General features: G+C 41.9%; 1 protein-coding gene across 1 annotated transcript in view; it reads left to right on the top strand.

Moving 5' to 3' along the window:
- The window catches only part of PLXDC2 (plexin domain containing 2), a 366,040-nt gene that overhangs the window by 194,911 nt on the left and 147,017 nt on the right, over positions 1 to 24,112 (top strand). Inside the window, exon 4 of the mRNA XM_034760317.1 lies at positions 4,386 to 4,455. Coding sequence (XP_034616208.1) covers positions 4,386 to 4,455 — 70 coding nt within the window. The remainder of the gene's footprint in view (positions 1 to 4,385; positions 4,456 to 24,112) is intronic.

The raw sequence follows: 24,112 nt of genomic DNA, 5'->3' as shown, positions 1-24,112 counted from the left end.
AATAAATAGGTAAAAAGTCTGTATGGGGCTTGGGATAATGGAAATAAAGGGGTTCAGACAGTTCCCTATCTTTGGGATGAATTGAATAAAACTCTGTATCAGTTATCTGTGACGTCTGCACACATTCTAAGTCAGTTAGTGGGGGGGAGGTGTGGGAATTGTGTCACAAATAAGCATCTTTCATGGTTTTGCTACTCTGCTGGAGGCTTCTTCTCATAAGCACTCGCTTCACCTATGTTGGGAAAAAAGACTGAAAAAATACAAACTTCGTACAAAAAATCTAACGATGCTTTCCCCAGAGTTAAATACTTCCCTAACAAGAAACACTCTGGCAATAGCTGGGGCCCTAAATCTAGGGTTAAATTCAAATTAGAAATGTTACATAATATTGTTTGGCAGCCTTCACCTGGCATTATTTTTTACTCTGAATGCACATGGTAACTTGTAAGCACGCTTGTTTCAACTTGGACCATTGTGGCTAAGCATGAGAAATTTCAGTCCAAGAACAAAATGTTGTGGAAGTTGTGAGGGAGTGAATCCAGAGGTTTACAATGGACTGACACTTACAATGCTGCAGTGGCAGAGCTGCACCAGACTGTCAGGGCCGGCTCCAGGCACCAGCTTACCAAGCAGGTGCTTGGGGTGGCCACTTCGGAGAGGGGCGGCACGTCCAGCTGTTCGGCGGCAATTCGGCAGACGGTCCCTCACTCCTGCTCGGAGCGAAGGATCTCCCGCCAAATTGTCGCCGCAGATCACGATCACGTTTTTTTTTTGTTTGTTTGGCTGCTTGGGGCGGCCAAAACCCTGGAGCCGGCCCTGCATACTGTAGTGCTTCAGTGAAGACACTGCCTATGCCGGCAGGAGGGGTTTTCGGATTGGTGTATGTAATCAATCCCCCGAGACGCGGTAGCTAGGTCGACAGAAGAATTCTTCTATCAACCTAGTGCTGTCTGCACCAGGGATTAGGTCGTCATAGCTAGGTCTGGATTCTTCATGCCCATAAGAGCTTGTCTACGCATTGGATAGCCAGGAGAATTAATCCAAATTAACTAAAGATGTGAATTTGAAGTGGATTAGTTAAACCCTATTAAACCTTCAACTAAACCAAATTAAGGTCCCTTTAATTCTGATTAACAGCATCCACACAGGGATGTAATGTGGTTTAACTAATCCATTTCATATTCACCTCAGAGAGTAACTGTGAATCCTCTGCTTTGTGTCCATAATAGACAGAGATGTAAGTACTGATGTTTGCCCACAAAATTCAATTATAGGCATAAAAATCCAGGCATAGATTTTGCTATTGTTTTTAAGACTTCTCTCGAGACCTCTGTTTTATGTCCTCTCTTAAAGATGGATAAGTACCAATTAATCTACCGGTAAGGTTTTATTTCTCTGTGTGTAATTGATTTGTATTTACATGTTTGATCAGGCAACACCCACATATGCTGCATGGCTCAGCTGCCCTGGAATGATAGTCTGGAATTGGACTCATTCAACAAACTGGCTCCTACATAGATGTTTTACAGGAAAATTAAAAAAGACTCTCTACACTAAAAGCCTTTTTAATGAATTATGGTTTTAATATTGCTTTCATAATTCGCTCGGCTTTCTGCTAACCCAGGGACCATGACTTTTAGTTCAAAGAGTAAAAAATGGTAATTCTAAAAGACTGATTATAGTTAGGTCAAAATTCTAATCGTGCATCTAGAGAAAAGGAATGTGGGCTATAGTTGTACTTGACACCAGTTCATAGCTTTATGCTTCCTTACAAATGATCACTGTGATGACTTTTGAAAAAATAAGAAACCATAAAACTAGTATAGTGTTAAAAATGCCAAATGGGCGGTCTAGTTGGAGCTGGGCAGAAACATCTCTCATCTCCTTGTGCAGCGATGACACTCCTTCATTACTCAATGAAAGGTCAATTCACACATCTTGCTTAGACTTAGTAATTTAGATGCTGATGACTTCTTAAGCATCATTCTTTAGTATAGGAAAACAAGGATTCAGATTTACTTAAAAGCTCAGTGTTAATCCATTTTGTAATTTGGGGGTTCTGAACAGATGTAATAAAGCTTGAACATTATTGTATCAGCTTGTAAACTGTTTGGAGCTTGTAGTCATAATGAACTAGAAAGGTAATTTTGCAAAGCTATAATTTGGAAAGGTTCATTGGACATTTAGTTTTCCCTAGATTTGCAGTAAGATCTCAAATTTGACCTCCTGCCTCAATGTTTCAATAATTTGACAATCTAAATGTTCTCATTTCTTGGATGAGAACCTCTGCTATTTTTGTAGTTTTAATTTTTAAAATTATTTATAATAAATTACTACTTGGAATTTTGACACTGAAATTTGTATCCTGAGTGATATTTGGGTTTGTTTACCTTCCACTGCCCTAATGTTTATTATTGTAGGGTACCTCATTAGTGTTTGCATTTGTTTATTTTTAAAAATAAAACATTGTGAAAAAATTAGATAATTAGAAATGATAAAATAAGACAGAAAAATTAGAAATTATGAAAATTTAGAAAAAAATTGAAAAATTCCAAAGTAAGAAAATGTACTTTCCTAATGGATATAAGGAAGGAAAATGAAGTACAACCCTGCAATTATAGACAGTGTCATTTCAAAGTTGTGCAGCTATTAGGACAGATGCAACTATCTGTATACAGGACATTAATAATGCCCACCTCAGGGCCATGCTGGGATATCACTTCTGTAACAACTACCTATAGAACACAATGATATCTCTGGGACTGACACATCAAGAAACCAGTGTTTCTGACATGGCAATTTGCCCATAAGTATTTTCTGTATGATTCTTTCTGGGAATGCTAAGAATTATGATGTCACCTTTCTTCCACCATCACCTCAAAATTAAGATAAACTAATGGACAAAATACCTATTCAATCTACAGGTAAATAAATGTGTTCTGCAATACTGAAAGGTACATAAAGTTTCTGAGTTGCCATATACCACTGGAACATGCGGCCACGCCACCCAGTCTGGCCAGCCAGAGCAGGCTGCACCCGTGCTGCTCAGCCTGCTGGAGCAGCTCCAGCCAAGTCAGAGACATCCTCCCCTGGCCTTCCCCAGCTAAGGCGGGGATGGGAAGGGATGGGATGGGGAGAGTGTGGGGGTCCCAGGCTAGGGGTGGGGTCATATGGAGGGTGGTCACGGGGGTTACTCCCCTGACTCCCAGCTTCTCCCACACCCCCCAAAAAAATTTCCCCACCAGTTGCTGTCCCGGCCCATCAGGGTAAGCAGCTGGTGCGCTGGGACACTTTGTTTACTTAGGTTTACCTCCGTGCCTGCAGACGCTCAAGGTAAACAAACCATCTCGGCCCACCAATGGCTTATCCTGATGGCCTGGGAACCAAAGTTTGCTGACCCCTGAATTATAGGGTCAGCTTATGAACAGGTTATAAAAATTTTCCATTTTTACATATCCATCTTGGGGGGGTTGCCTTATAAACGAACTGGCTTATGATCGAGTATATACAGTATGTACATTAGTATACCATGTTTGTCAACAAAGAAAACATGTATGGAAAAAAACTGTTTGTTAGTTCACATACTGTCATTAGATGTGCCATCTTGATTTGAAGTGTTCAGTTTATATATATATATATAGAGAGAGAGAGTCTTCATAGTCTAGTTAGCACAATGAAAATGCATTTCGCCGTTCCAGTTGTAAATAAAAAAAAGTAATAACAAATCCCTTCAAAATTCTGGTTTCCATTTAAGAGGAAAGAAAATCTAATTTCAAGTCACTGTAATCTTCAGTGATTAATTTCATGCCAAATAAGTCATTAAAAATCTCTGATGGCTGGAGAAACTAATCCTTTTGCAACGGAGCCAAATTCAATCCAAAGGTAGTATACAAATTAAAAACAAGACAGAAGTGGGCTTAGAAAAATACATTTGAAGGATATTTTAAACACAGACCTTTGCCTTCAATTGATGGAGTGGACAAATATTAGGGTATGTTGTAATAATCAGATACTATTATAGCCTTGAAATAATGATGGTTGTCATCCTAAGAAAAAAGGCAGAAATAACCTTGCTTAGTGGAAACCCTTCCCAAACACGATGATTACCCATCACAGAATAGAATCATCCAGTTAGCGGGGCTGTATATTTTTTTTAATCAGTAGTGTAGATCCTATGATTCCATGTGATGTGCTTTCAGGCCTTTAGCTCGTACACATTTTTTTTCCAGTTTAACCACTGGGGATTCCAAATGAGGGATGGCAAGGCTGCTTTAAAAATGGCAGGAGAAAATGGGTTAATCACATTTTGAAGTGGAGGGCTCTTCATTTTTCTCTTCCTATTCTTAACATTATTGATTTTTCTTTTTTGGTGTTGTTCCTTGCAGAGAGTGAATCTGTCCTTCGATTTTCCATTTTATGGACATTTCCTACGTGAAATTACTGTGGCAACTGGGGGTAAGTGGCTTTCTACCCATTCACTTAAAGGAATCTGACAAGAGTTTCCTGCAGCTGTTTTCTTCAGATGTCAAGAGATAAAGTGTAGTATTTATTTGGGAAATGTTCCTTTCCACAGAAAGCACATCACAAAATAATTGTCATGTTGAAAAACCTCCAGTTGCTCAAGTGAAACTGATCTAAAAGTGTTTTCAGCAGAAAAACAAATAGTCTGAATAATTTTCTGTTTAACTATTTCCCCATTCTCCATTTGTTTTTACTTCCTTTTGTGATCAGAGCTGTAATGCTGGTTGTGGAAATTGGTCAGAAGCCACAAAGGAGGGAAAACTTAAGCAGGGGAGAAATGAATTGACTTTTTTCAATTCCAGAAAGAAGAATCCCAGCTTGTGTATTAAGGAACTATACCATCAGGCTAAGAAACTGCTTGATTCAAATCCTGTCTAGTTTATAGCACTCAGATTGTGATTTTACTTTAATTTCCTAGGTAACTATCTTGAACTGCATGGGTAATCTGCTCGGGAACAAGAGCTGGTGCATGTCCTCTCCACATTGAGGGAGGGGCGGACTAGGTAATAAATTTTCATTGGTCAGGCTTCTGACCAGGGCATGATGGTACAGCTCTGGGGTCCCGGGCTGGGGAGCTGTGGGGAATTGTCTGGAGCCTCTCTGTTGTTGGTTCATGAGTGGCTAGGAGAAGCATTCATGTAACTCAGCTGGGAGTGTCCCTGCCTGTGGATGTCTGTGTAAGTGCAGGACCTGGAGAGGTTTGCAGCTTGTCAAAGCATCACAGTGTGAGTGGGAGCTCAGGTTGATAAGACAGAGGACTCAGCAATATCCCAGTTCCAGGTTGAACCCCAGGGAACCAGTCACAATCTCACAACACATACTTTGTATACAATTTATCATAGTCTTGTAAAAAGGGTGAACCAAGGGGTACAGACTGTCACAGCAGTGTGGTACTTGCTTGTTACCAAGAGTACCAGTTTTCCAAGTCAGTAGCTGCTGACTTCCCCATTTCCACTGTACAGATGAAGGCTCAGTATCATGGATCAGACATACTTAGTCTCCCTCCAGATGCAACAGAATTCTTATGCGTGCTGGTTGAGCTTGTAGAAAGGGCTGTGTGTTCGGGTTCAGGTTTTGATTCACTGTATAGTCTCAGAGTATGGGGAATTTTTCCCTTTACCATAGACTTACTGTGTATATGTTTATGGCCCAATCCTGTGAATAGTTCTGCACAGTAGTCTGCCTTGCAGTGTAATATAACTGTGATTTCGTGCTTCCTCTGGGAACACATAACACATTGCACACTTAACCTATGTACATGTGTCAACTTTGAATACTTCCTAAGGTTATAATCAATGTGTGGGAGATGAATCTCTCCTTAGAGGAGGGGTTCCGTCTCTGTGGGAGAAAGCTCCTTGAAAAGAAGCAGAACTCTTTAACTGCCATTGGAAATGTGCTGTGTGTCCCAGAACTGGGTATTTCCTTGTTCTTAAGGGTTTGCATTGCTTAACCTTTCAACATAGTTGTTTTATAGAGTTTTCTGTTTCCTTTATAGTTGCTATCATTGAGTTTGTTGAATGAGATTTTTCACTTAGTATTTCAATGAGCTCTGATCATTGTTGCTGGAAAGTTGAATACTAACATGGTCTTTAAATTAACAAAATTGTAAAGGGGGAGGAAGGGACTAGAACAGGCAGCCACCGGGGTAATAGTTGCTGTTTCAGAGTGGTGCTAATTGGCAGCACTTTCAATCTCAGGGTTAAAATATTGTAGCTGGTGTTCCTTGAGACAGATTGCTCTAGTGTGGGCTGGTGTGAACAGGTGGCAATATTGAGTAAAGGCTGGTGTTAGTTTTTCTTCTGCGTGTTTAAGGATTGGTTAAAATGAGGCACAATAAAAAGAATACAGACTTGTGTGATGATCTTCATTATCAAGATTTTCTCTTTCTTAGCAACAAAAATCTGACAGGGAGCTGGCCTCGATTATTCTGAAACTATTGAATATTTGCAGGGATTTCTCTTTTGTTTTCCATTCCACTTGGCCTTGTATTTACATCTAAGTGCCAGATATCAGGTGCTCATTCCTGTAGTGCTTGCTCAGAGGCAGATCTTCAACCCAGTACCAAACCCAAGTAAATGCTTTGTGGGCTGTGGGGGGAACTGGTTAGAGCCTCGGATGGAAATAATCTCCCTCTACACTCCCCCAGCACCTGCTGCAGCTGGAAGATGGCAGTCGCCCCGTGACTGCTACATTCTTCCTCCTCAAAGGTCATGTCCCTCTGGTTCCACAGATTCCATCCTTACCTCCTTGTGTAACCCCCATTTTGATAAAATGCTTTTTGAGGAAAAAACCTATCTAAAAATAGTTTCTAATTAAGTTTCTAATTAAGATACATTAAGATGTATTATAGCTCAAAGATATCTCATCATGGAATAGGGATTATAAATTCTAATTCTATCGTATGAGATGATATATTCATGTAATGTTTAAGAAAAGTTTTGTAAATAAATTCCAATTGTTCATGGATTAGTGACCCAATCTTATGGGGCTCCAGGGGCTTCTGTATAGATGATTTAGGTTACTCTTTCTATCTACCCAATGGGATTTAGTGTGCAGTCTAGAAGATACCATCAGAGAAGCTTAGTTTTGCAGTTCTCAAACTGTGGATTTGTGTCTCCAGAGATAACATGCTTGTTAACTGCAAAAATGTTTTTAAACAAACAAATAAATAAATAAATAAATAATATATAGAGGTGAGAAATAACAGACCTCAACCCTATTGTCTCTCTGCAAATTTGTGCACACAGAGTCAATCTCTTACCTCTCTCTGAAAGTGCAAAGTTTCAAAAAGTTCAATGAATAGAAGTTTGTTGGGGGTGGAATAGATCTGGACAAGGAGAAGAAGTCTGGAGATAAATGTGAGAAGGGAGGGCCAGGCAGTAGAAACAAAAGTGAAACTGTTTGAGCAGCATATTCGAGAAGTCTTGCAGTCTTTCTGACTGTAGCCTTCATTGATTTGAGATCTAACATACCATTCTCTCACTAGAAGGGAAAACCTATAATGGCACCAGGCCATAAAAAAGACCCAGTTTGGGAATAAGAACCATTCAAGAAATATAAGTTTGCTGATGATGTTTTAAAAAAAGTCACACTAGTGAACTGGTGGAAGTCACTTAAGCATTTGGATTCAGAGACTGTTGAAGTGATAATCTCACTTTTAATAGCAGTAGCATCTTCTACCGGTATAGAAAGAATATTTTCTTCCTTTAGATTAATTCATTCCAAATTGAGAAATGGGAATGAAATGATTGGTTGGGGGATTTAATGTGTCATTGTCATCAACTTCCATTTCAACAAGGTTACTTAATTTATGACTAGGAGGTAAAACTGTTTAAAGTGTTGTTAGCATAATTCATCATGTACAGCTCTTACAGAGGTCAACATCTGTCATATGTGATTCCCATATATGTTAACTCTGATATTTATTTATTTATTTATTTATTTATTTATGCTCTCTGAATACTTCTGGAGGCCTTCAGGTCTTTAATAATAGAAGGTATCATAATAAGTTGCTCAGTGTCAGTTGACTGTGAAACTTCCTTGAACTGAGGGTTTACAGGCCAACAGGTTTTTTATTCCTTTGCTCAGGTTTTTGATATTTTCATTCTAAACCTACCTGAACTGTGGGATGAACTGTGATGTGTCCTGTGCATAGGCAGGAGGGAGCTAAGCACAAGGAGCCTTTCTTTCTCCTGCTCCCCAATGCCAACTAGCAGATCTAGCTGGCTGAGTAGCAGGGCTCCACTGTGGAGCTCTGGGAGGAATTGTGCCAGGAGACCCAATCCTTCCCAAAGCTGTCCCAGGGTTTGGGGGCTTCAAGTCCCCCTCAACGAAGTGTCTTTTATTTTTAATTGTATTAATTTTGCATGCTAATGGCACTAATAGCTCTTCACTATTTTCTCTCTGTATGTGGCTAGCTTTGTTATTCATTGATCTACATTTCCAAGTGGAGACCTGTGTCATCTAGTGTAAGTTACTTAGCAGGCTCTTTTCCTGTTCCCACATCTGGCCAACAACAGAGCATTTCCCCTCAATAATATCCATTGCTGTGTTAGCATAGTTATTCAGGGTGGCAGGAAATACAGCCTCTGGGAATTCATATGTTTGCCCCCCAAGTTCTTATGTTGATTACTAGGCTCTAATGAGGTTTTTGAGTTTTTTGATTAACCTTTCTGATTAACCCTTAGGGTCATAAAGTGATGTTTTTCTCCGGTCTTTCCATGGAACAAAAAGATACTGCTATAAAAATGTATTCTGCAAATGAAGGATTTTGCTAAAGTCAATGTGTAGCTTGAGGACCATGGGAAAGTCATCTGTTTCCAGTTTTAAAACAGCTACTTGGTAATAACAAAAAGGTTGTGCACGTGAAGTGAAAATGTTTGATTATGGTTCTGAAGAAAGTTTCATAAAGGAACAGTTACGATCATTAAAGAGTAGTTTATTAGTGAGAAAATGTACAAAGTTATATATGGACATACTTTTATATTTATATTTATAATTATGGACTCTGTAAAGATATGATTAATTTATTTATTTTTTAAATTTTGACTTAAAAAAAACCCAATCTTTTTCATGCAACACATAATTAGACTGTGGAACTCATTGCCACAAGAGGTTGTTGGGACCAAAAACATACCAGGTTCAAAGAGGAATGGGACATTTAGAAGACTTAACAAGAATTTCCAGAATTATAAAAGTAAAGACTTGAGGATGTGAAGGTGTTTTGGAAGGGATACAAACTCTCATGCTTCCAGGTTTAAGATACTCTGTAATTATTAGGATTGAGGTGATTTCCCTGAGGAGCAAACTATCCCTCCTCTCCACACTGCAGCTTATTGCACTTTCCTCTCAAGCATCTGGTACTGGCCACTATCAGAGACAGAATACTGAACTAAATGGATGACAGAGATCTTATTCAGTATAACAATTCAAATATATATATATGTGTGTGTGTATGTATGTACAATTTTTAAAGCATTTTCATTTTTTACATTATAAAAATATGCACATACTTTGTTTTCTCTTTCATTAACACCCATTGATCTAGGACTGTGGTTCTCAACCAGGTAGTACACGTACCCCTCGGGGTATGCAGAGGTCTTCTAGGGGGTACATCAACTCATCTAGATATTTGCCTAGGTTTACAACAGGCTACATAAAAACCACTAGCAAAGTCAGCACAAATTAAAATTTCATACAGACAATGACTTGTTTATACAGCTCTCTACACTAAAATGTAAGTGCAATATTTATTTTCCAATCCATTTTTTTATAACTGTATGGTAAAAATGAGAACATAAGCAATTTTTCAGTAATAGTGTTTTGTGACACTTTTGCCTTTTTAAGTCTGATTTTGTACTCAAGTAGTTTTTAAGAGAGGTGAAACTTGGAGTATGCAAGACAAATCAGACCCCTGAAAGTAGTCTGGAAAGGTTGAGAACCACTGATCTGAGAGGGTGGCACTATACTTATAAAGCAATATCTGATCAATACAAAGACATACAGTGGACTATACGATGTTGAAATAATTTATTGTAGGTCCTCATTTCCTTTTGAACTGCTCTGAGTTCCGTATTGCTCTTGCTGATACTTGCTCAGTTATGGGTTTATTCTGATCAAGCTGAATCTTACAGGCCATGCCAGGAACACTGGTTTTTAGCCAGAGTTAGCAATCGTAACAGAGCTTTTTTTTTACCCATTTTTGAAGTTTTAACATCAGTAATGCCAGGGATACACAACTATGGGATTTTAGGAACAAGAATTTCCAGCATGTCCTTCATTGTGGTCTTGGAAAAATGAATATGAATACTTATACCAGCATCATTTCTTTCATCAAGCATGCCCTTTAATTTCATGTGGAAATGGTACCCAAGAATGTTGGGTTTTGGCACTCACACATAGAAAAATTGCATGTTGGGCCTAAATGTGGAATACATTATTACTGTGATGGGTTTGGTCACAGAGACCTCCTTGGGACTGTCACCTGATGTGCTGGAATTACCTCTGAGCCTGTTTTCCACTGATAGCTTGGGACTCCAGAACCCTGCCTTGTTGAGCCAAACTGCTGCAACCAGTTCTGGTCCATGCCCCCAAAGCTGCAGACTTTAACCAAAAACTGCTCAGCAAGTCACCTATCTCCAGCACCCAGACACCCAGTTCCCAATGGGATCCAAACCCCAAATCAATCCATTTTACTCTGTATAAAGCTTATACAGGGTAAACTCATAAATTGTCTGCCATCTGCAGTGGCCAGGAGCTGCGGGGGTCTGCCTGCCACCCATGAAGACCAGGAGCTGTGTGTGTGTGTGTGGGGGGGGTACCCAGCAACTCCCTGCCTCCGCAGACAGCAGGGGACCCTGGTGCTGGCTGAAGTCATGGAGGTCTTTGGAAGTCACGGATTCCGTGACTTCCGTGACCTCCAAGGCTAAATCGCAACCTTACTCATGGAGCATAAACAGGAGAGAAGCTTTCCCTCTTTTAATAGTTTGTCTAATTGCTTCCTTTGTTACTCTTTTCCTGGCAGGTCAATATTTAGAGGCTTCAAAACAATACGATCATCGTGCCAGGGTCAATGTGACCTTCGAGTGAGCCAATCTTTCCAGACTCCTCATTTAAAATAAAAAACAGAGATACAGAGACTTCCTTTAAAACTCCCATGTTTTTTTTTTTTTTCTGATTTGGCAGTCTTGGAAGTTTCAACTTGGGTTTTGTTTTATTGTATTATTTAAAAGTTTTGAAAATCTGCTCCAATTAGGTTTTCTTTGGTCTCCAGGTTACAATTTACAGTCTGCCCTTTTTGTGCTGAACCTAGACACCCCTTTCTCACAAGTTTTCTTCAATTTAAGTAGCCTTCTGAATACCATACTTACTTTTGAAAACTAGTGTTTGCTTTACACAGTATAAATAATGGAGTCCTTTACATACTGGTTGTGATTGTAGACTTGAAGTATGTTTCTCTAACATAGATTCAAGTCAGTCAATTGAGATGATATTTGTCCTGGCTATTTAATATAATTAGTTAAATTAAGTCTTATTCATTAAAAAGGAACAGTTATAGTAACTCCTTGAATAGCAAACCCTTAGAATCTAGGGTCAATTAATTGCACCAGAGTGATCGGAGAAACCTACTCTATGGGCCAAATCCTGAAGCCCCTGATTGGTTTTTCTTAGTCCTCGTTCAAGCAAATTCCCATTGATTTTAAAGTCCAAAGGGGGAAGCTAGGAGGAGAGGAGATGTGGGGAATGGGAAGGTTGGCGCTCAGGAGGTTTTGAGATTTGGGTGTTTTGACCAGTTGTAGTCTAGGAAGCTCGAGGGATGGGCTGATAGGGAAAAGGAGTGTTGAAAGTGAAAAGAGGCTAACAGAGTGGGAGGCAGGAGTTGAGATAGTCTGAGTTGGGTTTGTACGGAGGAGAGAGAATGCTGAGCTCCTGTGGTAAGGAACCAGCAATCTAACAACGGTGAGGGAAATGAACTGGGGAAGGGTTGGTACACTGCACATGGCGATGCATGGGGTCAAGACCACAGACTGGTGGATGTGGCTTGAAGTGAAGAGGGACAGAGAGGGGTAGCAGGGAGACCTAGAAGGCTGTTGGGGACCCAGATAACAAATGACAGTGAGCCTTGGCATTGGTAGGGGAAACATTATTGGGGGAAGAAGGGCAGGGAGTGTGGAGCTGGAAGTTGGTGGAGCTGGGGAGGAGGGAACTGTGTCCACCTGGCTGATGCTAAGTGGAGAGAAAGAAGCAGTACAGTTCTAAGTATGGGAAAGGATCTGGGGTAAGTCAAAACTACTGGAATTCTTACACTGAGGTTTCCAATCATAATAAACGCTAGGGAAGGAGAGGTGCCTCTGCTTCTGGACACATTTCCTCAGCACCTCCCATAAAGCAGAGCTACCACTTCCTCAAACCTGTAACCATAGATGAAGAGGTGGAGCAAGCTTACCTTGCTGACTGTATTAATGCATATCACCAGGGCCATTCTGAAACACTGAGATAGCAGGTATGGCATATAAAGCACTGCTTTGGGCTCTTCCACCCAGGAGACTCATTTATCACTTAATGAAGAGTGAATTTTCTAGCAAAAATTAGAGAACTAGCAGCAGGTATTAGATGGCAATGGTGACATTATGATACTGAGTCCATCACACTTATTTCTAGTCCAAATCCTCTCCCCGTTCGTGCAGGAGAAAGAATCTGAGAGGGACTCTCGCTAGAGCGTGTCTGTTTCACAGGATCATGATTGCCAGGGGACAGGTCACCGTTTAACAGCTATGAGGAACTGGCAGTAATAACTGTGGAGAACTGGCCATTGACTAGTAAATACCATCACATGGTGATTCTACTTATCACCATTGAGCATGTATATTTTGTACTACATGTTATGGAGGAGCTGATGAGAAAATCCCCTCTCCATTAAGCTCCCTTTGTCTGCTACTCCTATGCTCATCTCTGCCTCTTTTCATGCTGTCCCTTATTCTTGGACCAGCCTGGTTCTCTCCTTAAAGACAGTGACCTTTCCCCTGAGAACCCTCTTATTTCCCCTTGCGTTCCATCACTGAACCTTACAACTCTTTCTGCTTCAACTCTTGTGTCTTATCCATACAAACTGGATCAGGAGCTCCTAAGGGCCTTTTCTATCAAGATCTATATACATCTACATCATTATGGCTTTGATTCACCAAAGCACTTAAATACTTGCTGGATTTTAAACATGTGAGCAGTTACACTGAAGTGTCCTGCAGGACTGATAATTCAGGCACCTAAGTCTGGGGTTTAAGTGCCAAAGTACCTTTGTGGTTCCCACCCCGTATAACTAGCCAGTAGAACTGCTCACTTACTTAAAGTCAAGCAAGTGCTTAAGTACTTTGCTGGATCAGATCCTTAGTATTTAATAATAAAATAACTTGTCCAGTGCTGGGGTCAGTACTCCTTTTTGGATAATTAAAATGGGATGGCCTATAACTGGCTTACATCATTCTAAGTGATAGATTATACTCGTACCTCCAGGGACTGGTTGTATGTACTCTGACTCATCCCTAATGTCTCATTATGTATGTAGAGTTTACTACTTGAACATACATTTGTGCATTCTGGTTTTTAGTTTAGCAGCACTGTAAAAAATGTCACTAATTCTTGAATTCTTTTGTACTGTACTTTTACTGTACAGTAAATACCTTTAAGTCCAGTTTATGTGCTACTAGGGTTTTGAGGTGGTGGTTTCTAAATCTTACACACAGTGTGGTGTTTGTACGGTGAGCTGTAAGGTTATTTATGAGTTCAGGAGTAAGCTTTAACTCTGTTCTGCCTTCATGGTGAGAGACTGTGAAATTCACTGTGGACATCCAGTCTCACATTTTTTGTGTGCTGCTACCACAATATATGAGCCTCAACTCTCAATTTAATAGATCGATCAGGGATTGTGAAGTACAGTTATTCTAAAAGTCATTTACTGGGGGAGGGGGGAATTATTTCCAAACCTAACAAACCAGACAACTGAAAACTGATGAGAAAAGTGGATAGTATGTTCAATGTTTAATTAAAAAAGGAATTTTCTGATAATGAGTAGAAAAACAAGCCTCCCCGAGTAACATTGTATTTCCCAATAATGATTCCTTACTATAGATAGCATAGACCTAATAAAACCTGTTCAGGCCCTTCAACTTTCTAATATCTACAGGAACTATAAGTGTATTTTAAAATCTGTGTTTGTGCCCTAGTGCTCTGTTTCATAAAATAAAATCAGTCTGACTGGCAGTGGGTCAAACAGATCCAGAAAAATTCACATAACCTCTTGAGACAGACTGCAGGGAGTAAACAGGTGAGCCTGCACTCTGACCACTTAGATCAGTGATACTTAGACCGCAGTGGTTCAGGAGCCAAATTAGTGTTTAACATTACCCAAAAGAGCCACAGTAGTGTGAATTCATTGTTTCATTTACTCTCTAGATAGATAGATAGACAGATATTCTCACAGCAAAATGACTGACCAAATATTATTATTTTGTCAACTACCGTTGATAAACTACAACATAGTAAAAGCACCCTGAGTGGTTAATAACTTAGATTGGTTAATTAAAATCCGTGTTTTAATATCATATGCGGCAAAGAGCTGCAGGAGACACTTGCAGTTCGGGAGCCTCAATCTGAGTATCACTGACTTACATGCTAATTAGTTCACCAGAGGAAGCTGATTGGAGTAATTAGCTAATCAAACTGGCGGGCTGTGTGGGATAAAGATTCAATTAGCCCGTCAGCCCAAATCTGATAAAGAGGCACAGGAAGGAAGTTGGAGGGGAAGAACAGGACTAGCTCAGCCCAGTTACATAGAGATCTCAGAAAAGGGAGACCTCTGTTCCCCTTAGGTTCTGAGGAGAGGGCCAGTAGCTCTGTAAATATTGTAAATAGACTGTGGTATGGGGACTGTAGTTGTAATGATGGAGAGAACTTGAAATAAAAGGTCACTGAGTGCACACCTCACGTAATCAGTGCAGTTTCTGTGGGGAAGAAGACAGGAGCAGAGCCGTGCCCTGTTATACCTCTGAACACAGGGAATTTGGGAAGGCTGGGGAAAATACTGACAATCCAGCTAATCATTATTAATAATATAATATTTAACATTCAGGTTGTGGTAATGTCTAATGGTCATAACTAGATTTCGCCCCATTGTTCTAGGTGCTGTACAAACTGTTCCTGCTCCAAAAGAGTGTAATTCTTAAGTAAGAATTCTTCAACATATTGAATTCTTAAGGACCATGACTTGAAAGAAAAGAGCAATGGATTATAAAATGGCTTCCGCTCACTTATTCCAATGTGAGTCATGCTGAAGGGCCTTCTCAAGCTTCCATGTAAACAAGTGGCTAAACTCATGTTGACTCCAGTGAGAGCATGGATTACATCCCAAATCATTATTTCTTTAAAAGGTGCTATTAATAAAAAGTTTTAGTATAAAATAATGAAGCTTGAAGCAGCTAGTATAGCTGGCTATCTTGTCATCACCTACATGATGGGACCTGAGTGCTGTATCTCTCTGAGATGTTTTCAGTTCTGCGTGTGTATCCATGTCAAATCTATAATTTTTACCCCCAAAAAAATATGGAAATCGTCATCTGTTACTTGTGTTTCTGGCTACACCTCTGAGCTTCCTGACTTGGCTTGTCATCAGGCTTTCCTGTAGGAATTGCTGTTAAAATGGCAGCCCACAGATATTGGGTCCTGATTGTGCTTCCAATAAAGCCAATTGAAAAACTCTCATTGACTTCAGTGGAGCAAGATGATTCCCTTAGACCTGGTCTACACTGGGGGTGGGGGAGATTAATCTAAGTTACGCAACTTCAGCTACGTGAATATGTAGCTGAAGTTGACATAATTAGATCTACTCACTGCGGTGAGTCAACTGCTGTCGCTCCCCCGTCGACTCTGCCTGTGCCTCTCGCGGCAGTGGAGTACAGGAGTCGACGGGAGAGCACTCTAGACTAGACGTGATAAATCAACCCCTGCTGGATCGATTGCTGGCCACCAATCTGGCGATAGTCTAGACATACCCTTAGTCTGCCATTTGTTTCATGTCAAGGGAGATGTTAACATATTTGTAACTACTGCTTTGTAATTTCCTTGTTTAAATCAACCTGATGAAGTGTAACATTATGTGGTAATCTAAAACAGTACTGAACTCACTGCTGCTTTCTTTTGAGATAGCAGAGTGCATTTAGAAATTGTAAGGAAGCAACAGAAATCATTACTTTAACCATTTGGGTTTGCTGTAAGGCCCATCTTTTCCCCCAAGGCATTTAGGGAGGTTGGAAAGGCATCAGAGGACAGGCTGGAGGAAGATATGGGAGGAGTATCTTTGTATATGTAGATAGAGTAGTGTTCATTCTTGTAGAGTAATCTATTAATTGGAAAATTTATAACTGGAAAATCTGACTAACTGAACTGTTATACTTCAAATTTTAGCTAAACTAAATGTTTGTGTCAAATTTTGGAAGTTTTGTGGAGCTGTGGTTATATGTCAGTGAAGTCCAATAAATACTTTTTTTACTCTATATACTAAGGACTAAATTTTCAAAAGTGACTAGTGATTCTGGGTGATTACATTTTTGGGTCCCAAGTTTGCATCTTAAAGGGGCCTCATTTTCAGAAAGTGCTGAAGACTCATCATATGAAAATCAGGCATTTTTGAAAATAGGCACAAAATCCAGAGAGAACTTGCATTCTTCTGTTTATTTAATAAGAGACAAGAATTCTAAGAAAATGAGAGATTTACAAGTCTGAAAGAATGCCTTAAGATTCTGTCTCTGTTAGTGGTTCTGATATAAACAGACCTCTTCCCCCTTTCACTTCAATGATTCATCATGACCCTAGCAATCTGTATAAAGCAATTTTAGAAAATGACAACATATTTCACTCTAACTACATTCATGAGTGTGGGCTTTTTGGTTTTGTTTCTGTTGTTGTGGAGTAAGCAGCTTGATATCTAGAAGTAAAAGTTTGCAACCCTAAGATAGGCTTAATTACAATCAATGGAGGATTTCAAAGTGAGCACTGAAATTAGTGCAGGTAGCAAAGCAAAGGTACAGAGATGCCTGATGCCAATCATTATCACTGATGTGGTGATGGGAAATATCATGCGGGACCTGCATGGAGACAGCACTAGAAAAGGTTGAGGACCATCTCCCTGATAGCACAGCACATGAATTAAGATGTAGTGTATGTTTGATCACTTGTTTCAGTAGAATTACCAAAAATATTGTGCCCCTTCCTCAGTGTTACTAAGTGATGAACCCCCTACCACTTAATTTGTAATGAAAGAGGTGCTGGGAATCAAGCAATTTTTTTACATTCATAACTGCCACAGCAAGCCCAGAGGTGCCAGAGCTATGAACTGACAAGCCTAGAGGAGCCCTGGCAAGCCCCGGCACAAATTAAGCACTGATGACCCCACTTTGTTTCATCCTAATCCTCAACTCCCCCATGATTCTCAATTCCCATTTGCCCTTTTGAGGAAATACAGGAAGGGAATCAAACTGGTAAGCCTTTTTATTACTTTGGCTAAAATAGCCCCCTTTCTCTGTCTGGGCTCTATTAGTGTTGGAGGATAAGTCTGCATCTGTAATGACAGTAGCACCTGTGATGGGATCCCCGGGTACAACTTGGAACTGTGGGACCATTGTGTCCCCTTAACTCTCCAACGTCGGCTGTCTCTCATGATGCTTTGCTAGTGACAAGCAGCAAATCCCTGCAGGTGCTGTTATCACTTAGCCACCAGCATTCAGAGACACACCCAGGTAGATTGCATTTATGCTCTCTATGGCCTTGGCTACACTGGCGGTGTACAGCACTGCAACTTGCTGCGCTCAGGGGTGTGAAAAAACACCCCCCTGAGCGCAGTGAGTACAGCACTGTAAAGCGCCAGTGTAATCAGAACCTGCAGCGCTGCACGCTCGCTCGCAGCACTGCAAGCTATTCCCCTCAGAGAGGTGGAGTACATACAGCGCTGCAAGAGCTGTATGTACGCTGTGAAGTCCTGAGTGTAGCCAAGGCCTAAGCCACTCATGAACTATACATAGGGAGACACCAGCAAATCCCCACAGCCCCCAGCTTTGTATCGCCTTACACTGCTCAAGACCTTCTCTTGAACAATGCAAGCTCATTAATTACTTCACCACTTCATCAAGGATAGTGGATATGCACCAGTCTTTGTAACCTCAGCAGATCCCCCAAGCACTTTAGACAAACTCACTGGTAAGGATAAAACATTAAAATAAGTTTAACTACAGAAAGATACATTTTAGTGATTATAAGTGGTAGGCATAAAGGTCAGAGAAAGTTAAGAAAATAAAAAGAAAACATGCATTCTAAATCCTAACTTTCAGACTAAGCAAAAGTTGAATCAAACAGCTTTTCTCACACCACTGGACATTGTGGGCAGGTTACAGTTCTTAATACATAGGCTGAATTTCCTTCTCAGCCAATCTCCTCAGTTCAAAGTCTTTGTCTTCCCAGCATTCTTGTTGCCTTCCGAGTAGGTGGGGGAGGAGAGGGGTGATCTCCTGGTGCCACTGTCCCTTATTTTATACTCTCAATTCATGTCCCAGGGAAGATACTGGTGCAGGTATGTCCTGGTGGATCTTGCTGAGTCACAGAGTTGAGCAATCCTCATTGTGTGGTGCTTGTGCAACTGTCTCTTACAGAATTGTAAATCTCTTGTTTACAATTCCCCTGCTGGTCAGTGGCTCATGATGGTCACTTAAACGGAGTGTGGGTCACCACCTTTGTTGTCACAGGAAAGCTAGCAGTGGGCATCTCCCAAACTCACAACATATTCCAATAACAACCATATAGCAAAATATGATAATTCCATATACAATGATGGTACACATATTTTGACAGAACAATGAGTTTCAGCAGATCATGACTTTTCATATGGTACCTTACAAGACATATTTTGTATGAAACATTTCAACAATATACAAATGATGAATATGGGGGTTATAGGGTGCTATTTTGAGATACAGCATGTCACACACCCGTAAAAGGGTAACATTAAGAATGGAGTTTTATTAATTTCTGAATTGTTCTACACATTTGATTGAATGAAAAAAATGAAGAGTAATATAGTATGCTTTAGAAGTGTGGGGTTGTACTGGTATTTCAGCAAAAGAGGAGTGTCTATTAATTTGTGGGCTGTAGGCTAGCTGTGTAAATACTATAAAAGAAGTATGTTGAACTCTGAGCTGAGTGGCAGTGATGGTGTGATTTCATGTTTCTCAGATTTTAGTTGCACTGAAACAACAAATAAAATCAGTTGTGAGAGGTGAGGGGATAGCTTGGCTGTGCAATATAATTCAATTTCTGTAACCACATTCACTCACTATAATAGATGTCCTGCTTTCACTCTTTGCCTTTCCCTGGGGAGATTTGACTATAAAGGCATATGAATATTTTTGAAATATTGACTGAGAGTTATAAATTTCTCTTCTCACAGCTGTTCAACCCTACAGTGAAAAATAAAGATTTTTCTTTCAAGGGAGTAGTCTTCTATGAAGTGTGATTATGTGGCATTAAGACCTAATAGTATTTTTTATTTTCATGCTCTGTATCCAACAGTTTCCCACCTGTCACACAAAATATTGTTTTAAGGGCAAAATTGTGCCTATTATACACCAGCCCATATTGATCACCGAAGGGGTTGCTCCATGAACCATTGTGCATGGGGACTCCTGGAGTGCCCTGGGGATCAGGCTAAGTGCGGTCTGTGAGTGAGCCCTTAATAAAGTGCAGTGTACCTTGCCTCTGTATCCAAACAGAACTCTCCCTCCTCCTCATTGTACATCCCTGTTCTCTTCATCTAGTGTCCCTGAGCTGTACCCTGTGCTAGGGGCAAAAGTGGGAGAAAAGCTCCTTGGGACCTACACAGGGAGACTAGCCACAGTCTGACCCCAAATATTAAAGTGCCCCATATTTTGGAACTGTTCTTCAAACCCCATTTTAAAGGAGTTAATATCATAGCACATATGTTCAATTATTAACATCTCCAAAACAGCACAACAAATTGACAGGGATCCTTTCTTGATTTTGTTTAAAAATGTACAGTATCCAGTGAGTAGCAGTAATGCATGGCACCTGCACTGCCCAGGTACAGCCTGCAAGCATGTCCAGTCAATAGCTAACCTAAAGCTTCGCATCAGTTAGGATGTATTTAGCTAATGAGAACTATGGAAAGTTTGCAATTATTGTTGCTCATGCTTTTACAGTCATTGATAGATGTATATGGTCTAATGCATAATTTTAACTTCCAGCATAGAGGTGGTTTTTATAATACAGAGATAATGGAAACAAAGGTTGTATTTAGCTGTGAAAAGTCCAAGAAATACTATTTTAAATTACCCAGAAAGTCTTCACTGTGCATGAGTTGAGTTATTCCAACAGTCACAAGGTACTCAGCAGACTTCTCCTTGGGCTGCCACCTTGACGTGGTAGAGAAGCTTGCGTATACTTAAGACCCTAAGAGCGATGCCGTCTGGAGTCCTGTACTCCTGGTAGGGTCACCCATGGCAGTAAAGTCAAAGTCGAGGTACCAGACAAAGTGCAGCACAGCACAATCCAATATAAGACCTCAACGGCCTAACAGGCGGATGAAGCAGTATTACCTCTCATCAGCTGTGAAAGCGGACGAAGGCTGCAACAGAGGAGAAACCCCCAGTCATCTTGGACCTCCTTGCCACCAGACACAGGTGCCTCTTCCGCCAAGATTTGTGTGGCTGCTTGTGTGCATCAGCTCCCCCAAATTAAACTACTCACGTGCCGGCTTCTTTTACAGAAGAACTTTTTCTCCACCCCTACCCATAAGTCTTGTGGGGAGTGGTAATGGGGATAGGTGAAGTGATCACCAGGAGTCATCTAGTCACAGACCCACATGCAGGCGGTGACTGCAAGATGGTCGTCATGTGCCCCAGACTGGGATAGAGGGGGCATTTTGGGCAGCAGCGGTCAAGACTGAGCAGGCCTTTTTAGGAACCCCTCTGCTCACCCCATTTATCCTCACAGGGAAGGCGCTAGAAAAGGTGCCCCAAATATAGGCTATCCCACCATACCTGACTGGATAACTGTGTCCAGAGGGATCACTCCCAATGCAGTCGAAAAACAAATGTTTCTTGCAACTTGAAATGTACGTACCCCACGGACTGTGGGACCGCATAGTGCTGCAGGTCTGGGATGAATCACAGTGGCTGCGAAACTTTCGGATGCAGAAGGGAACTTTCCTGGAACTTTGTGAGTTGCTGTCCCCTGCCCTGAAGTGCAAGGACACCCAGATGCGAGCAGCCCTGACTGTCCAGAAGCGAGTGGCCATAGCCCTCTGGAAGCTTGCAATGCCAGACAGTTGCCGGTCAGTCGCGAACCACTTTGGCGTCGGCAAATCTACCGTGGGGGTTGCTGTGATGCAAGTAGCCAACGTAATCGTTGAGCTACTGCTGTCAAAGGTAGCGACCCTTGGAAACGTGCAGGTCATCATAGATGGCTTCGCTGCGAAGGGATTCCCGAACTGCAGTGGGGCTATAGATGGAACTCACATCCCTATCCTGGGACCGGACCACCAGGCCAGCCAGTAGATTAACCGAAAGGGCTACTTTTCAATGGTGCTGCAAGCACTGGTGGACCATAGGGGACGTTTTACAAACATCAACGTCGGATGGCCGGGCAAGGTTCATGACACTCGTGTTTTCAGGAACTCTGGTCTGTTTAGACGGCTGCAGGAAGGTATTTACTTCCCAGACCAGAAAATAACTGTTGGGGATGTGGAGATGCCTATAGTGATCCTCGGGGACCCAGCCTACCCGCTAATGCCCTGGCTCATGAAGCCCTATACAGGTGCCCTGGACACTGAAAAAGAACTCTTCAACTACCGTCTGAGCAAGTGCAGAATGGCGGTGGAGTGTGCTTTTGGACATCTCAAGGGGAGATGGAGAAGCTTACTGACTCGCTCTGATCTCAGCAAAACCAATATCCCCATTGTTATTGCAGCTTGCTGTGTGCTCCACAGTCTCTGTGAGAGCAAGGGGGAGACCTTTATGGCGGGGTGGGAGGTTGAGGCGAATAGCCTGGCTGCTGATTACGCCCAGCCAGACAGCTGTGCGATTAGAAGAGCCCAGCAGGATGCGCTGTGCATCCGGGAGGCTTTGAAAGCTAGGTTCCTCAGTGAGCAGAGTAACCTGTGACTATTTAGTTTTTTTAAAGAGAACTGAACCAGCCCCCGTTTCTTTACCCAGTTAATGTTGACTATGCTCTCCAGCTACATACCCCATTCACCCCGTCCCCCCCCCCTTCCAACACAGGTTTAAAAATAAAATAAATGGAACTTTGTTAATGAATACCATTTTCTATATTACGGATTTCGCGGTAAAGTGTTGAAACTCGGACGCAGACTGTGGTGGGGAGCGGGCGTAGTGATGGAAAGAACGCTTCTAAACTCGAAGAACGACAGGCTCCTGCTCCTAGAGCGGTCCACAGTAGTGGACTGGTTGTTTCAAAGGAGCCTGCCACCCTTTTCAGGACTCTGTGTGTGGGGGCTATGTGACTTTGTGGCGGGGGAGGACGGTTACAGATCCCCTGCTGCGTGGCTCTGTGATCCAGGATAGGGACCGCTGCATAAGATCTCTAAACGGAGTGAATTCTAAAGGGAGTGAATTCCTCTCAAAGATAATTTTTTGTGAACAATGAACATAGTCTTTCTCTGTGAACAAGACCATGCACAGCACCTATCACATGCGCACTCAGGACGTGGTCGAATTTTCGGCCTTCACATTCAGTGCCTGGGGTCTTTCAGTGGAGATCAGACAAGCGGGGCAGGACAGGGGAATTCGGGTAGCAGGCTGACATGATAAGCCGTAGACTTTTGGCTGCTTAAAACTTAAATTATAGCAGTGCCCTGCTTTCACATTCAAAGCAATGCTCCTAGCGTTGGCCAGTTCCTGCTGCCGGCAATCCGGCAAGCATGAACTCTGCCCCGTCCCACCCCCTCACAGCTGTCCCCGGGAAAGATCCCTGTATGCTGCCCCCCTCCCGCCTCCACCGCATGCCTGTAAACCGCTGGTGATAGTTCTGTAAAGGAACAGGCAAGCAGTCCCAATAGTAACATTCCCCTAATTCTAAGCAGGTCACCATGAGCGACATCACTCTGCTGAGGATTTCTGAGACAGAGAAAGAACGCATGCTGCGTGAAAGCCAGCAAAAACCAGGGCCGTATGCCGCCATGCTCTGCAAGGCAATGATCCCAGAGTACTTGATGATAGCCTGGCGCGGAAAAGTTTCCTACCACGGAGGACACAATAAGACCGCTCTCTCCAGGAACCTCATGCAAAGGTTTTCCAATTACCTCCAGGAGAGCTTCATGGAGATGTCTCTTGAGGATTTCAGCTCTATCCCCAGACATATAGACCTTATTTTCCAGTAGCTGCACTGGCAAGGACTAAAAAGTAGAGCACCTATGGCAAACTAATCATGATAAACCGGACAGTGTTAGATTCTTTTGCAGTAGTTGCACTGCCAAGGACTAAAACGTTAAGCGCCTAGGGCAAACTAATCATGAAAAACCCATTGTTAATATTCCTGTTCTGTTCAAAATAAACATGTTTAAAACACTTACCGACTGATCCTTCCCCTGATTCAGGGTCCGGGTTAATGCCTGGGGACGGTTGGTAGGGGATCTCTGTGAGGGTGATGAAGAGATCCTGTCTGTCAGGGAAATCAGCGTTGTAAGTGCTGTCGACTGCCTCGTCCTCCTCATCACCTTCCTCATCTTCCCCGTCCGCTAACATCTCCAAGGAAGCGGCCGTCGACAATATCCCATCCTCAGAGTCCATGGTCAGTGGTGGGGTAGTGGTGGCGGCCCCACCTAGAATGGAATGCAGTGCCTCGTAGAAACGGCATGTCTGGGGCTGGGATCCGGAGCATCCGTTTGACTCTTTGGTCTTCTAGTACGCTTGTCTCAGCTCCTTGATTTTCACGCGGCACTGCGTTGCACCCCGGCTGTATCCTCTCTCTGTCATGGCTTTTGAGATCTTCTCGTAGATCTTTGCATTCCGTCTTTTCG

This window comes from Trachemys scripta, chromosome 2 (genome assembly GCF_013100865.1).
Source record: "Trachemys scripta elegans isolate TJP31775 chromosome 2, CAS_Tse_1.0, whole genome shotgun sequence".
NCBI lineage: Eukaryota > Metazoa > Chordata > Testudines > Emydidae > Trachemys > Trachemys scripta.
Note: the sequence above shows the minus strand (reverse complement) of the source record. Positions and strands in the feature narration are given on the sequence as shown.